Here is a 16,800-nt window from a genome sequence, read left to right on the forward strand (position 1 = left end):
GGTTTAGCTACGGTTGTTCCTTCGCATCGAGTTGGGCAGGTTAAGAAGGAATGAAATATCGCTGATTGATTTGTTACTCAATGCCATGGAGTGACTAGCCCACATTCGAAGTCACTGAACTCTCCGCCCTCGTAACATGTAGCGATCAACTATTCATTACACAGAGATGTCTAGATACTTTTAATCACGTAGAGTGTGCCATTTACTAATCAGTGTCTGAATTTAACGAATTAACATCACGTAAGAATATCTGTTATGTGTATATGTATATTTTTTTTCATTTATAGCCACTGAAAGTTATCGTGATGTCAAAGATAAATCTAGAAATATGAGCGTTAGTACTTGTTTTATAACCTAAATCAATGATGAAAAATGTTAAAACAATACCCAAAACTTCTCGCAATTAACATGAATTTAGCTGAATATACATATAGGGGAGTTTTATGGCACTCTACAGCAACAGAAATTACAGTGAGTGTGTATTAAACTGAAGTTGGACTGACTTCGTTTAACTTGAGTATATTTTCAACTTTCTACACAGAAAAGTTAATTTATTTTGCTGTTACATTTCCTACTTCATACAGATGTTTTGAAGTAGTGCTGTCACGACGTTGGGAGTCAACGTCAATATGGCTTCGTTATTGTTCCGGATGCTGTCAAAGATGTATTGGTATGAAGCGCCTATCGCTGGCTGAAGACAGTGGGCTGTTCCAGTACACTGCTGCATCGCTTTTGGCGTCGCTGAGAAGTCTGCAAAAATAGCGTATCCAGTTGAGATAAGCAAAATTCTCTGAATATTAATACATTAAATATTCCGCTTCAAAGAATCGTTCGATGTGCATCAACAGTCTTCAATAAACCAAGAGAAATTGCAGGATTGATTGTGATGAAGTATCTCCTAAAAATACAAATGTTCCTGCCAACAATGAGCATCCGAATTATTATATGTATTTAGCAGGTGAGGTACACGTTTATTCAAAACTTCACTTTCCACGATGTTTGTACTGTGGGTTGACAAATAATAAAGCCAGGTCTAATTTGTTTGTCCAGAACGAAAGTCCATATAAAAAACCGTCACAGTGACTAATTCACAAACGCAGTCCATTCAGTTGTCGCAGACCATATATTCGACACAGTCTCCGCACACATTCCGCTTGGCTGGCAAACAAAATTTTCCGTTGGCTGCACTCGGCATTATACTCTTCTTTCATTTCTCTCACCCATTAGTTACCAGAGACCAAGCAGTTATTCAAAATTCTTCAGACTCGACAAGTTGCCGTTCGCCGTTAGAAAATTCTTGATCTCCTTCCTTCTTCTTCTCTGTCTTGAAATCTTTTGGAGTCAGATTAACTCAGCTTCTTCTCCCACTTCTCGATCTACAGTAGGAATGTGATACTCAGAGAAGTACTTGGGTGTAACCGTACGGACACGAAGTGGAACGAGCACATGGTCTCAGGCGTTGGTAAAGCAGGTAACTGTGTTCGGTTTATTGGTAGAATACTATGGAAATGCAATCCGTCTACAAATGACTCCTGTGACCCATTCTAGAATTAAAAAACCAGAAACCCGCCTCGACTGCGAAAAATGCACCTAGTGTTAACCCATAAGTGCCTAAGAAGACCTTTGTCAATGATTAAAAGAACACCATGGCTATACATTTATAACCGAAAAAAAGGAAAACACAAACAGTACATATGTACAAAGTCTAATCCGTTACTTAACTCCACCTCCACCTCACACCGGCCTATGTTCGATGGGCCGTGACTCGCCATAAAACGATGTTGAAGGTTCTTAAATTCGTACCAGCCGAGGTAACAGATGCAGCAAGTAGATACTTAGATGCCATTCTAGAATATTGCTCAAGTTTGTGGGACCCGTACCAAATAGGACTACAGGCGATACTGAACATATACAGAGAATGGCAGCATGAATGGTCACATGTGCGTCATACCCACGGGAGAGTATCAGTGAGATGTTTAAAGAACTGAACTGGCAGACTCTTCAAGACAGACGAAAACTATCCCGAGAAAGTTTACTAACAAAGTTCTATGAACTGGCTTTGTATGTTGACCTTAGGAATAAGCTACAACCCCATACCATATCCTCTCATAAGGATCGTGAGAATAACATTAGATTAATTACAGCACACACAGAGTCACTTAAAACAATTATTAAACCCGCGCTCCATTCGTAAATGGAACGGAAAAAAGCCCTAATAACCGGTACAGTGGGATATACCCTCCGCCATGCACTTCACAGTAGTTCTCAGAGTATACACGTAGCTGTATATGCAGAAAAAGCCTCCTCAGTCTTTAAATAATTTCTGCATACGTCTTGTCAAGCTAACAGAAAATCATTTTGCACTAACTCCATGCCATTACCGTCCACAGCAACACTCTTCATTACGTCTACAGTTTCTCAAAATAGCTTCACTTTAACTTTTCCTTGTTACAATATTTCCTTCCACACTCCTCTTGACACGACGAAGTCTCGACATTGCTTTGAAATGTTTCCTCCTTTCCAATTCTTCCTTCACTATCATCAATCTCTGTTCACTGTTAACTCAGCATTAACTATTCCCCTCCTCACTCAGTTAAAAATACAGAGCTGAATCTGTGTGCATCAAAAGGACTCTGTCTTCGCTTACTCTGTTAGGCCATAGTAACGAAGTCCATCATTAATGAATTTAGCAATTCTTAAAGTATTTGTTGCCACTTAAGATTTACAATAAATTGAATAGGGTTTAGATGCAGATTCAGAGTCCAACTTGCCCACAGTTAGATCAGCTACGAAACGTCTATAGCAGAGGTGGCCAAGAATTTGGCTAGCGGACCATGCCTGGGCCCAAGCGCCAAAGCGCTCAGTCTCACTTCACATTTTTCCTACCACCACACTGAGCTGTCTGAACGCGAGGAAGGGAAAGAGGGAGAAAAGAGCGAACGTGCCGAACGGTGAACGTGCCGCATTTAAATGGCAGTACAGTCGTACTGCATATGACTTCATTTTATATTTCACAAGTCAAATCATAAATCATACACAAAATAAGTTTTCAGAATCAATTAATTATTTTTGGCACGCTGAAGACTTAATATAATTTTTGACTGGTACAAGCTGTCGCCATACGGACAGACACAGACAATTTCACAGGGTTTCGCACCCAGGTGAAAAAAGTCTTTCACACAAATATGTCGATTGAGATATTGTGGTACTTTTACAGCCTCATTATAGAAACCAGGAAGGTCTACCTGAGAGGAGCAATGTAGACGTCCTGGAAAGTCGTGTAGTGAAAAAGATTTGTAATTAAAACTGGAATTCCCCTGCAGGTCAAGCAGTTACATCTGCACATTAACAGAGGCGCTTGCAACTGAAACGGCAAAGGGTCTCGAAAATGGCTCGAAAATAAATGTAAGATTGACAGTGTCTTCAAAACCTTTATAAAACCGTCGTTGTAATTCTCGTGAGGCCACAATGAATTCTTCAAACCTCGCGCTTTCGTTAACGCCAGTGAATTTAAGATACTGGATTTTCTTTGTCAGAATATATCCGTTCTACAACGTGATTTTCTTTTTAAATGCATCCCCATCAAATCAGAAAGAAGTTACCTTGCAGTGTCTTTACAGTGGGCAAGGTCTGCAATCTATTGAAAACGTTCTAATTTTAGTTCCTGCACTCCTTTCTCCTTCATAAATTCAAAAATAACGAGATTTAAATCGAGAAATCCAGGATTCCCCCTTGACTTAACGAACGCGCTTTGCAGCAATATAAGAAGTTTCTGTATTCTTCGTTCATTTCCATTGAAAAATGTTGGAATTGAAAATGGAAAAGTGGGAGCAACATCAGATTTTTTACTATTTGTACCACCAATTTCTTTAAGTGCTCCATGCTGGCAAATTTAGCACAACGTGCTTCTTGATGTACAGAACGTTGAGTCCCACCTGTCGATTATTGTACTTTTTTGCTCTTCAGTTATCTTCTTAAAGTGTAAATTCTTTCTGCATGTTACAATAATGTTGTTTCGTAGAAAATAAGCAATACCTACGGCTTAAGCGAATTGAGGATTCTCCTCCGTCTCTTTTGTCATTCTCATTCATTTTAAAGGTTTGTGACGATAGATCGCTAGACTGCCCCTTTTTATGCAAACGTGATAAGAACGCCCTTCATATCACGAACAAATAGTGAAGGGTAAACTGCGCTGACACCACGATTCTGCCACATTCGGAGGTCTGTGTAGACCGCAAAATATCGCACCAAAGTGCTAAATAAATGACGCGCTGTTGCGGGTACTTCCGGGTAGAAACGAGCAAACCCAAGTAACAGCTCGAGCTTTGGCCAGCACGTGGCCCGCACATGCTGCACGCATGAAGTTCGGCACGCCGTGGTTGACTCTGGCCTACAGAATCCGTCTTTTCATCACCAGAAATCCATATAGGTGATTGGTCAATGTCGGCCATAATCTTTTACAATATGTCAACATAGCAAGAATCAAGGTAATCCTCCCTGTGAGAGGACACATCGAGAATGTATCGGTTGCAGTATTTCTGTAAGAAATATTTAAATTCCTGTAGTTTGTTCCAGGATATCTTACCCTGCAGCCGATGAAAGCCACAGTTCTTTGTAAAATTCACTATTAGATGATCTAGACTGTCCCTAGAACTTATTGAGTACAATCTGTTTCGTTGAAGGAATCTGTGCCTATGCCTAATACGTACACAGCTTAATAAATGTTGTTCAGTCTGAGATTTCATCGTACATCTTATACGTGTATCGCAAGTTTGACGTAGGACTGCTTTACTATCAGTGGTTAAAGCATTGCCTATAGAAATCCATGTTGTCAGCTTTAATGGCAAAGAAGACGCAACCGGTGCGATAGTTAACTTAGGACTATTACACATTCAGAAGTGTTTGAGAAGAAGAAAGGAAAACGTTATAGTTCTTATCGAACTTGCGCAGTTCAGCTTCGAGTGTGACGGGACTGACGACAGTATGAGAAATACAATAATAAAAGTTAATATTTTTTCCTTTCTTACTATGCAACGAAAATGTGTGATACTTAACGAAATGTATAATAATTCCTCAATAATATTAAAATACGTATAATTACGTAGTAGATTCGAAATATGTATTACATCTCAAAATTTGTAAAAACATACAGTTTAAAACTTTGAAATGAGGGCCCTTTCAGTGTAATTCGTTGAAATTTTAGTTTTTGTTATAACTACATATAAAGAAACAGCATGTACAATTCCACAAAATCTGGGCTCTGGTGATAAGCATTGCAGATCATACATGTCTTTTCAGTATCAGATTATACTGCATCTTTGAGAAGTTAAGAGAAAAGCAGGAACACGAGACGGTGGATTTGTATTGTTTATATATAGGTAAATTAGGTATAATTTTCGAGAATTATCGTTGATCCTTGTTGTATTCACCAAATTTAGTTGACATCAAACATGCAAACGTGACAGGAGGAGCCTCCCTTATCACCGAGTACCTCTTGTTATGAGATGGGTTGCATGTACGCAGCAACTATACAGAGTCGTCATAGGGCCAAGTGGGGTAAGGTAATGGCTGTGGCAAAAATATATGGTAACACAGGTTACCAACAATTTACAGTGATTTATTGATATGAACTTCTGCAGTTCTTAACGGAAATAGATCAATTTCACTTGCACTGGTATTGTCCTTAATTCAGTAAACTATGACTAACATCAGTTCTGAAATGTCTGTCTGCCTTGTAGCACTATTATTGACATTACCTCTAATGGTCTCATGTAACTTCTTTCCAGTTTTTACCTCATGTGACTTGTGTATAACCAAGCTCTTTGATGTAATGTCCATGTAAATTTTTTAATCATTATTTATGATAATTTATGTGTTTTTAATCAATCTAGGGAAGTAATTTCAGAAGTAATGTCCCATAAAAGGCTGGAAAAGTTAAAACTTTATTTGTAATGCTGGTTCATGCATAGGGCACGTAGGTTTGCAATCATGAAAAACATGGGGGCAAGCCCCTCTGCTTAAACATTTTATAGTATGAAGACATATTATAATTTAAAAGCAGTAAGAAAGAATTTTTTCAGTAATTTGTTACAGTAAAATACAGTAAGTGATCAAACTGCAATGAGAGTACGGGGAGGAAAACAACATCTCAGAAAAAACATGAGGAAAAATTAACATAGATGAAAAATATCTTTTGAGGATCCTTCAGTACAGGTTTGAAGCCACTGAAAAAATTCTTGTTACGTAATTGTAACTGTTCATTAAGAATAAGGTTATCATTGAGAGAGAAGTGTTTGAATATTTCCATTTCTTCAAGAACATGAAGTCTACGACCTTTTCTCTCTGTGTGCTGAATATTAATTTCATTAATTTCCTTAGGTTTGTGGCCTATGATCAGCGAAAGAAGAATTATAAATGTTAGTACCTTTTTTCCCCAATAGATGCTCCTTATATCTGACTGAAAAAGCTCGCACTGTTTGTCCTATATAATATGAAGGACATGTATCGCAAATGATTTTATAGACTCCTGAATGTAACAAAGGGGAACGTACTGATTCTAAACTGTGAAGGAGATTGGTTTTCAGGTTATTATTAGTGGAGAATGTAACATTGCAGTTATTTCTGTTTTTAAGGAGGCGCTGGATTCTGTAAGAGATAGGCCCTAATAACGAAATGGAAAAATATTTCTTTTCTTGCCGTTCGGTATTGGAGGAACCGAGAGTAGTAACTCTGTTGTTAGTTTTCTGCTTGAAAATATCATCTACTATAGTGGTTTTATATCCATTATTAACTACGATAGTTTAATCGAATTTATCTCAGCACTGAGGTTTTCAACAGATAAGGGTGTAGAAACAGCTCTGTGTATGGAGGAATGATAAAAGGCATTTTTGTGAGGCTGGAGAAATGCTACGGTTTCGGATTTACTGTGGCACTTTACAGTACTTTTGTCAGAGACTTTGATTCTGAGTTGTCAGCGGAAAACATGAATCAATACTGCGTGAGTCTGCTATTATCCTTCTCGCAAATAAACCAGTAGGCCTACAGTGATGTAAACATTTTTGCGCGGAGTGTTTGACAAAACGTGTTTAAATATGGACATATATCGACGAATTTTCTTCAGTGTTGTGCTGGGTACATTCAAGTTCACGACGATTTTCACTAAATACATATAATTCAACGATGGCATCATAGATTTCGTAATGCTGTAAAATACTGTGTCTTTACCACATTTGTTTTCTTACTGATGCTTTGAGTACATAGATGTTTATGGACTGTTGGTGCACCTGTGCATGATGATTTAAACAAATTTGTCACATCCTTCTTAAGCGTCTGTTCATAGTGACTTAAAACAATTTGTCACGGACTATTTGTGCACCTACACGTGACAATTAAAAACAATTTGTAAATTATGAATCCTGTTATCGATTTATACAATTTACAGTTATCATTTCTTTATACATTCCTATTCATTTTTCGTTTTAATTTCTTTAGTTAATTTTGCAGTCTACTTTTTGTGAAGTTCAAATCTCATCATGCAAAATTTTGACCGGGTAGTCAAGGGATAATGAAAGGCGTGTATGTTAGTTTTTGTTGGAATTTCTCTGGTTTTGGGTGTCTGAAATCAGTCTCCCAAAATTTGAATTGCTTAGACATGCACACACAGCCTCGACAGAGATACTGCACCACACAGAGGTGATCTTTGCTCTGTGAAGATAAGCGCTAGATTTATCTGTTGATCGCAAGGAGAGGAGAGGAGACAGTCAGTTGATCTTTGGTTTTAGATGTGCACAGTCGAGTTTTGGTTTAGCAGCAGCAAGGGACAAACGATGGAGATTTTTGGAATTATATTATGAAACAGGGTTGTAGCCTATCCCCGACGTTATTCAATCTGTATATTGAGCAAGCAATAAAGGAAACAAAAGAAAAGTTCGCAGTAGGTATTAAAATCCATGGAGAAGAAACAAAAACTTTGAGGTTCGCCGATGACATTGTAATTCTGTCAGAGACAGCAAAGGACTTGGAAGAGCAGTTGCACGGAATGGACAGTGTCTTGAAAGGAGTCTATAAGATGAACATCAACAAAAGCAAAACGAGGATAATGGAATGTAGTCGAATTAAGTCGGGTGATGCTGAGGGAATTAGATTAGGAAATGAGACACTTAAAGTAGTAAAGGAGTTTTGCTATTTGGGAAGCAAAATAACTGATGATGGTCGAAGTAGAGAGTATATAAAATGTAGACTGGCAATGGCAAGAAAAGCGTTTCTGAAGAAGAAAAATTTATTTACGTCGAGTATAGATTTAAATGTCAGGAAGTCGTTCCTGAAAGTATTTGTATGGAGTGTAGCCATGTATGGAAGTGAAACGTGGACGATAAATAGCTTAGACAAGAAGAGAATAGAACCTTTCGAAATGTGGTGTTACAGAAGAATGCTGAAGATTAGATGGGTAGATCACATAACTAATGAGGAGGTACTGAATAGAATTGGGGAGAAGAGGAGCTTGTGGCACAACTTGACTAGAAGAAGGGATCGGTTGGTAAGACATGTTCTGAGACATCGAGGGATCACCAATTTAGTATTGGAGTGCAGCGTGGAGGGTAAAAATCGTGGAGGGAGACCAAGAGATGAATACACTAAGCAGATTGAGAAGGATGAAGGCTGGAGTAGGTAGTGGGAGATGAAGAAGCTTGCACAGGATAGAGTAGCATGGAGAGCTGCATCAAACCAGTCTCAGGACTGAAGATCACAACAGCAACATTATGAAACAGTAGAAGACTTATTCTGGAGAGAAAAGGAATTGATTTTTTTACATGGTGAGATAATATTTGTGAAGAGTGGATTACAGATAATTATCAAATTTGTTACAATTGCAGCAGCGGTTTGATAATGTGCCCTATTTGTTTCATTAGACACCCAGATCAGAGACTCAAATTTTAACATGGCAACAAGAGAAACGTGTAGGTTTACTCAACGTTCGCCACTCGTGACACTTCTCTGATAGGTACAAAGGGTTAACAAGCTGGGTGAAAATAAATCGCTACATTTTCGGCGGAATTCGTTTTAGATACTAACCAAATAAGAGGTGAAAGATCTTTTTAATGATCGCGATGCAAGTGTGGGCATGGAGGGGCCCCACTTAATATTTACAAAATATGTGAGTGTAGGCTTCGGGTTAGTATGACCTGCCAGGGTAGCTGAGAGCGCTAACGTACTGCTTCCTGGACTTAGGTAGGCGCGCCGGCCCCAGATCGAATCCGCCCGGCGGATTAACGACGAGGGCCCATGTGCTGGCCAGCCTGGATGTGGTTTTTAGGTGGTTTTCCACATCCCACTAGGTGAATACCGAGCTGTTCCCGCCTTAGTTACACGGCTCACAGACATCTGAACACTTGCGCTCTATTCCATGGATTACACTCGCCGCAGACAGCTGGGGTACACTAATTCCATCCCGAGGGGGTACGGGGTGGCGGCAGGAAGGCCATCTGTCCACCCCTTAACCATTAACATGCCAAATCCGATTAATGATGGCTGACCCTGCGTAACTGCGAGACAAGGCTCAATCAATAGTAGGCTTCAGGTTAGTATGGCACTTCCCCTCCAGCGCTCACCATTTCCCCTAAGGCGCCTGTCCACAGCCCCCACCACTACCTCCCTCCCCACACCTGCCCTGCCATCTGCGCATCTACTGGCCACAGTATTCAGTGCGGACTCTACTTACAGACTCAGATTCACTTTCACTCACTAAAACACATCAAACATAAAATTCATTATTAGGATAACTTATTTTGGAAAATCTAGAAATTCAGGGAGCACAGGGCAATCAGCCTCATTTCACATGCAGCCATATTGATGTTAAGAATAATTAATAAGAGACTTGAAAAAGTTATGCAGGAGAATCTTGCCGAGGAGCAGTTTGGCTTTAGATGTAATACAGGCACCAGAGATGCAATAGGGCTCCTATGAATCTTGGGAGAAAGGTTTATTGAAAAAGGAAGAGACCTCTACATGTGGTTCATCGTTCTAGAAAAGGCATTTGACAATGTGGCTTGGGACAAGCTGGCGATTATAACGGGGGAAAATGGAGTGGATTGAAAAATCAGAAACCTTGTAAGCTCATTATATCTAAATGAAAAAGTCTCAGTTAGAGTGAGAGGAGTAAGTACAATCTGGATCGGACTAGAAAAAGGAGTAAGACTATGATGCTGTCTATCACCTACCATTCTCAAACTCTACTTGGAAAATATGATTGACCAATGCTGGTTAGATGACAAAGGAGTAGAAACTGGAGGACGAAGAGTAGGATGTTTGAGGTTTGCTGATGACATGATCCTTCTAGCCACAGGGGAAAAAGAATTACAAGATTTGGTGGACACCATTGATGCTAACAGAAAAAAATATGGAATGAAAATTAACCGAAGGAAACAAAAGTATTGGCGCTAAGAGGAAATAAAGAAATAAAAATTATGCTGAATGGAGAAATATTAGCACAAGTGCAAAATTTTAAGTATATTAGATCCAGGATAGACACCTACTGAAAGTGAGGCACAGAAATTAAAACAAGGATAGCAATGTCAAAAGAGGCATTTTATAAGAAAAGGAGAATTTTCTGCAGCAGTCTGGACAGAGAACTGAGGAAAAGACATAAAATGTTTTGTATGGAGTGTTATTCTGTATGGCGCTGAAACATGGACTTTGAGGAAGAAAGACAGAGAAAGGATGGAGGCTTTTGAGATGTGAACATGGCGGAGGTTGGAAAGAATAAGTTGGATGGACAGAGCAAAAAATTAAGAGGTACTGAGAAAAGTGGGATAGAAAAGGCAATTAATAAATAAAAAGAAGAAAAAAGAAATTGGATTGGCCATATATTAATAAAGAATGACGGACTGATAAAAACAATATTAGAATGTTATGTAGAAGGGATAAGGAAGTGTGGAAGCAAGAGATTTCAGATACTTCATGATGTGATGGACGGTACAACATACAGCAACTTAAGAAGGAAGCAATGGATCGCAGAAAATGGAGAGGCAAAGGACCTGCAAATATAGCAGAAAACTGATGACGATGATGATTTTGGAATCTATCAGAGGTTTATAGGTGAGAATAATGGTAAAAGAATGTAGACCCCAGGTGTAGCTTGTTGGTTGTTTTAGCCTGTTTCTGGCTTTCTGCTAGGTCGTAAGCAGGTGTACCTCCAATGTTAGTTTTGTATCAAGGATTAGTCCTAAATTCTTTACTATGTTAGTCGAGGAATGAAATGGTTATAAACTGAGAGGTAGTAATCTGGAAGCGCCGATCGTAGATGGTGGCTTTACTTGTCTGAGTGGTTGCTGGTAGTTTATGCATCGACCAGGAGATTCAAATAACTCTGGGAAGGGGGCGGCGAGGCATGATAGGGGAGTTGGAGATTGTGGTGGATAGCTAGGTTGGAGGCAGTTGGTGGGGTGGGGGGTTACGAAATGTTAATGAGGGAAAACAGCAAAGAGTCTCAAGACACACGAGGAGTAGGGTGAAAGATGATTGACCAGGTGTGGTTGATGATGACATGCGCAGAACTATGGTAGACGAAGGATAACTAACTGGGACTGTATAGGTTTGAAGCCTGAGGAGCAATTCAGAATTCCATATCCGATCAAAGAGTATATAGCAGATTTTCGTATATTTCGTTGATGGAGATGAGTAAGATAAAGAAGTTGGACATCAATGGAGTTGTTGGGTGAAAAGCCACATTGAGTGTTTAAAATAGTATGTTTGTTGCAAGGTACTGTTGCATTCGATGATTTAAGGATAAGACGAAGGATTTTATTAAGGACTGATGTCAGGCTGATAGATACAGTAGGATTACGCCTGTGAGGAATGTTTATCACGTTTTAGAAAGAGTATGGTTTTGTATGTTTGCCATTCGGCTGGGCAATAAGTTGTTTAGAAGATGCTATTGTAAAGGATGCTAAGGGTTTCAAAAACATGGTTCAAATGGCTCTGAGCACTATGGGACTTAACATCTGTGGTCATCAGTCCCCTAGAACTTAGAACTACTTAAACCTAACTAACCTAAGGACATCACACACATCCATGCCTGAAGCAGGATTCGAACCTGCCACCGTAGCGGTCGCGCGGTTCCAGACTGAAGCGCCTAGAACCGCTCGGCCAGTCCGGCCGGCGCTAAGGGTTTCGTTACAGACATTGGGACATTCCTTGAGGTGCTTGTAGGTAATTGTATAGTGACTGAAAGCTTTCGCTTTTTAGCGAGTGTCTTCAGCTTTATTGGTGTCCTTATTTCTGTTCGTGGATTGCTCAATAAGCACTGAGTGATTGGTGTGAGAGGTGGAATACACACCTTTGGGCATTCATGAAGATAGGGATCCGCGGAGTTATCGAAGTTATGGCTAGTTGGCATGGTGAAAGTATTTTTCAGGCAGGATGCGAACTACTTGGCTTTGTGCACTTGTCAGAGAAGAATCTGTTCTGTAGGATGGGTTATGTGGAAGAAGGTTCTTTTCCCCATATCCTATAGAAAGCTTTCCATTACAATGTTGAATTTATAGTTGTTTAGTTTAGTCGATGATATGTACCTGTTAGTGGATGATATGTACCTGTATCTGTACATGTTTATCTTATAAGCAACTACGAATATGTCGTGGGAAGGTAGAGTACCTACGTGAATTATCTGGGCTGTGTTAGTGCAATCGTCCATTCACCTCCAACACAAACATAATTGTTTTCATACAGTGTTACCAACATCGTGTCATAACATTAAGAATGTCATTGTCTCTATATTTTGTAACTGTTGGTCAAATTGCCAGTTTGTGCATTTTTTTTAAAAAGTACATGATTCACCTACAGTTGTACTTTGCCATTGTGGAATTATAAATATTTTTGACTGAAAATCGGTTACCATCCGCTGATAGTGGGGAGTGAAACAAATAAGAAAGAAAAATACAGACAGTGATAATTGCTTCTTACCAGCAATAACCACCTAAAAAGATGAGCAATTGTATGGAGGAAATATCGTGGAATTTACACTACCTGATCCGATGGGCGAACTGAGAGCTGTATATGCCCCTTTCTTCGGGTGTATAATGAATAATTGGAAATGTAAAATAGCGATCATTATTATAGCAAGCATTATTTTGCCTCGAATTGAACTTAAAGACGTAGAATATCTCAATAAAAAATTTTATTCCAGTATAAAAGTACAAAAGTATAAAAAAACATACAAACAAATGCGCGTCTACAAGCTACGAGCACACATAAAGCGATCACACATTGTACAAAATTCATGAACAGCTGTTCGTATTTACACGTGGCTACTGACTAAAACACACACATAGAATGAGCAGGAGAGAACAGTGATTGAGCAGCCGGTTTCCGTGACCGTAGACTATTCTTGCAGCCGGGCTACTTTCCGCGTCGTTCCAGCCGGCCGGGCCTACTTGCGGAAGCCGTACTGCTGCGGCTGTTGGGCGGGGTAGGCGTCTGAGCCGTACTGCGGCTGCTGCTGCTGCTGCTGCCCTTGGCCAGGGTAGGCCGCCCCCGCGTCCGCGCTGTACTGCGGCTGCTGGCCGGAGTAGGCGGGCGCCGAGTCGCCGCCCCCGGAGTACTGCACGTCGGCCACGTAGCCCGTGGCGTCGTTGGCCGAGTAGCGCACCACCTGGTGGCGGCCGTCGGGCAGCAGCACCTCGTACTGGCCCGTCACAGACTGCCCGTCGCTGCTCTCCTGGTGGCTGTAGTCGTTGCCGCTGGGCGGGTCCTTCACCTCGTAGTGGAAGCTGTACGGCTGCGGCTGCGACACACACACACCAGGCTTACCGTCACAGATCAGAGAACAGGTAGGCAGCGCGTTATATCCTTCCAAATACACTACTGGCCATTAAAATTGCTACACCGCCAAGATGACGTGCTACAAACGCGAAATCTAACCGACAGGAAGAAGATGCTGTGATATGCAAATGATTAGCTTTTCAGAGCACTCACACAAGGTTGGCGCCGGTGGCGACACCTACAACGTGCTGAAATGAGGAAAGTTTCCAACCGATTTCTCATACACAAACAGCAGTTGACCGGTGTTGCCTGGTGAAACGTAGTTGTCATGCCTCGTGTAAGGAGGAGAAACGCGTACCATCACGTTTCCGACTTTGATAAAGGTCGGATTGTAGCCTATCGCTATTGCGGTTTATCGTATCGCGACATTGCTGCTCGCGTTGGTCGAGATCCAATGACTGTTAGCAGAATATGCAATCGGAGGGTTCAGGAGGGTAATACGGAACGCCGTGCTGGATACCAACGGCCTCGTATCACTAGCAGTCGAGATGACAGGTATCTTATCCGCATGGCTGTAACGAATCGTGCAGCCACGTCTCGATCCCTGAGTCAACAGATGGGGACGTTTGCAAGACAACAACCATCTGCACGAACAGTTCGACGTCGTTTCCAGCAGCATGGACTATCAGCTCGGAGACCATGGCTGCGGTTACCCTTGCCGCTGCATCACAGACAGGACGGCCTGCGATGGTGTAGTCAACGACGAACCTGGGTGCACGAATGGCAAAACGTCGTTTTTTCGGATGAATCCAGGTTCTGTTTACAGCATCGTCATGGTCGCATCCGTGTTTGGCGACATCGCGGTGAATGCACATTGGAAGCGTGTATTCGTCATCGCCATACTGGTGTATCGCCCGGCGTGATGGTATGGGGTGCAATTGGTTACACATCTCGGTCACCTCTTGTTAACATTGACGGCACTTTGAACAGTGGACTTTACATTTCAGATGTCTTACGACCCGTGGCTCTACCCTTCATCCGATCCGTGCGAAACCCTATATTTCAGCAAGTTAATGTACGACTGCATGTTGCAGGTCCTGTACGGGCCTTTCGGGATACAGAAAATGTTCGACTGCTGCCCTGGTCAGCACATTCTCCAGATCTCTCACCAATTGAAAACGTCTGGTCAATGGTGGCCGAGCAATTGGTTCGTCACAATACGCCAGTCACTACTCTTGATGAAAGTGGTATCGTGTTGAAGCTGCATGAGAAGCTGTACATGTACACGCCATCCAAGCTCTGTTTGATTCAATGCACAGGCGTATCAAGGCCGTTATTACGGCCAGAGGTGGTTGTTCTGGGTACTGATTTCTCAGGATCTATGCACCCAAATTGCGTGAAAATGTAATCACATGTCAGTTCTAGTATAATATATTTGTCCAATGAATACCCGTTTATGATCTGCATTTCTTCTTGGTGTAGCAATTTCAACGGCCAGTAGTCTGCAACTCGTGAAATGGTAGTGGTGAAGAAATCAGAGAAATTTGAGTCCGCACCAAGGTTGTTATCAGGACTGCAAATAACAGAGCCAAAGTCCTATGAACCGAAGCTTAGAATGTTGAAAAGGAACTGAAAATAGATATCGAAATACGGTTGAGAGTTCTCTTCAGATGATTGTAGCATAATAACAACAGCTCCAAAGAAATGGCGTTGTCGGTAGATGTACGGAATGATAATGTCGTTCATATCAGAGATCTGCTGACAGTGGTTATTTTATTGTGGCTCCTAAAATGACTAAACACATTTGGATTTTGTCTGGTCTACTTATGTCAAGCTCCTGATGACGATGTATTGTAACATCGAAACCGGTAGCTTAATAAAGAGTTCAAAATTTATGGATGAAGGTGTACTGCTGTTTACTTCAGACTGACCAGCCATCTTCTACAAAGACGACATAGAAAGCACCGGAGAAAAGTGTAATAGATGTTGGCATCGTTGGGGTAGAGACACGTATCACGTATCGACACAGAGATCAAATTACTCTTCTGACGATGAAAACTAACCCAACATCAACGACCGTTGTACTGGTTTGCATGATTACAGGAAAACCTGATGATGATTACAGGATGTATGAAGAAATAGACGAACTGATAAATTGTATGTGATGTGGATAAAACTGATGGCTATAGGAGATAGGAAGGCTGTTGCAAGGATGGAAAAATATCTTCAACAGTTCTACTTTATGTTTCAGCTATTTGTAACGAAAACATTCTTACAAAATTACAAATGTTTACGTGTATTTCGAAAAGATTACAAGACACTAGGAGATAACGTACATTGTGGTCAGACAAAGTTTAAGAAATCAAATTCTTTGCTTCTAAGCATATCCGAATGTGAACATTGGCTAAGACAATAATCTACTACAGACGAACAGCAAGTTGAAATTTAAGGTGAGTAGGAGAAAGGGGTATCGATGAAATGAAATACTGAAAATTTAGTGAGACAAAGTGGAAAGTCTCTGAGCCACTGACCAAATTTTAAGAAATTGTCAATGCTTTACTACAGACGTGGGATATATTAAACAAGGTCGTAGTTACGGTAGGAGACAACAAGACAGCAATGGGGAAGGCTGAAACAAAGAAACCATGGATAACAAATAGTATACTCAGTCGTATGAAACGAATAAGAACTTCAAGAATATTAAGAATGAATTTGCAGAGCAGCAGTATACATTGTTATTAGAAATAACCTCTGCAACAGAAGCTTTTTCACGATAGACAGGAAGTTGAAAGACATTGGGTTATTCAAGGCACAAAAACGTGGCTAAGATTAGTCGCACAGCATTATCTGAGATTGATTTGAATGGTATGGGAGACGATTCACGAACAAATACCCGTCTAAAACTCGCGGTCGGATGATTGTGCTACGGACGCAGTGGGACCAAATTATTTTGCATTCAGATTGAGTTCTGCTACCATTGTAATGTATGCACTGTGACCAGTGGTTTTCCTTCCGAACATGGCATATGAATAGTTGCTATAA

At 40.7% G+C, this 16,800-nt stretch overlaps 1 protein-coding gene across 2 annotated transcripts in view; it reads right to left on the bottom strand.

Annotated features, from left to right (window-relative positions):
• Positions 1 to 13,230: 13,230 nt before the first annotated feature.
• The window catches only part of LOC126483880 (ctenidin-1-like), a 616,668-nt gene continuing 613,098 nt past the window's right edge, over positions 13,231 to 16,800 (bottom strand). The window contains exon 4 of one of the 2 annotated variants that reach the window (XM_050107131.1): positions 13,231 to 13,675. In XM_050107131.1, coding sequence (XP_049963088.1) covers positions 13,427 to 13,675 — 249 coding nt within the window. In that variant the 3' untranslated portion in view covers positions 13,231 to 13,426. The remainder of the gene's footprint in view (positions 13,676 to 16,800) is intronic. The other variant, XM_050107132.1, reaches the window with a different exon arrangement.

This window comes from Schistocerca serialis, chromosome 6, assembly GCF_023864345.2.
Source record: "Schistocerca serialis cubense isolate TAMUIC-IGC-003099 chromosome 6, iqSchSeri2.2, whole genome shotgun sequence".
NCBI classification, from domain to species: domain Eukaryota; kingdom Metazoa; phylum Arthropoda; class Insecta; order Orthoptera; family Acrididae; genus Schistocerca; species Schistocerca serialis.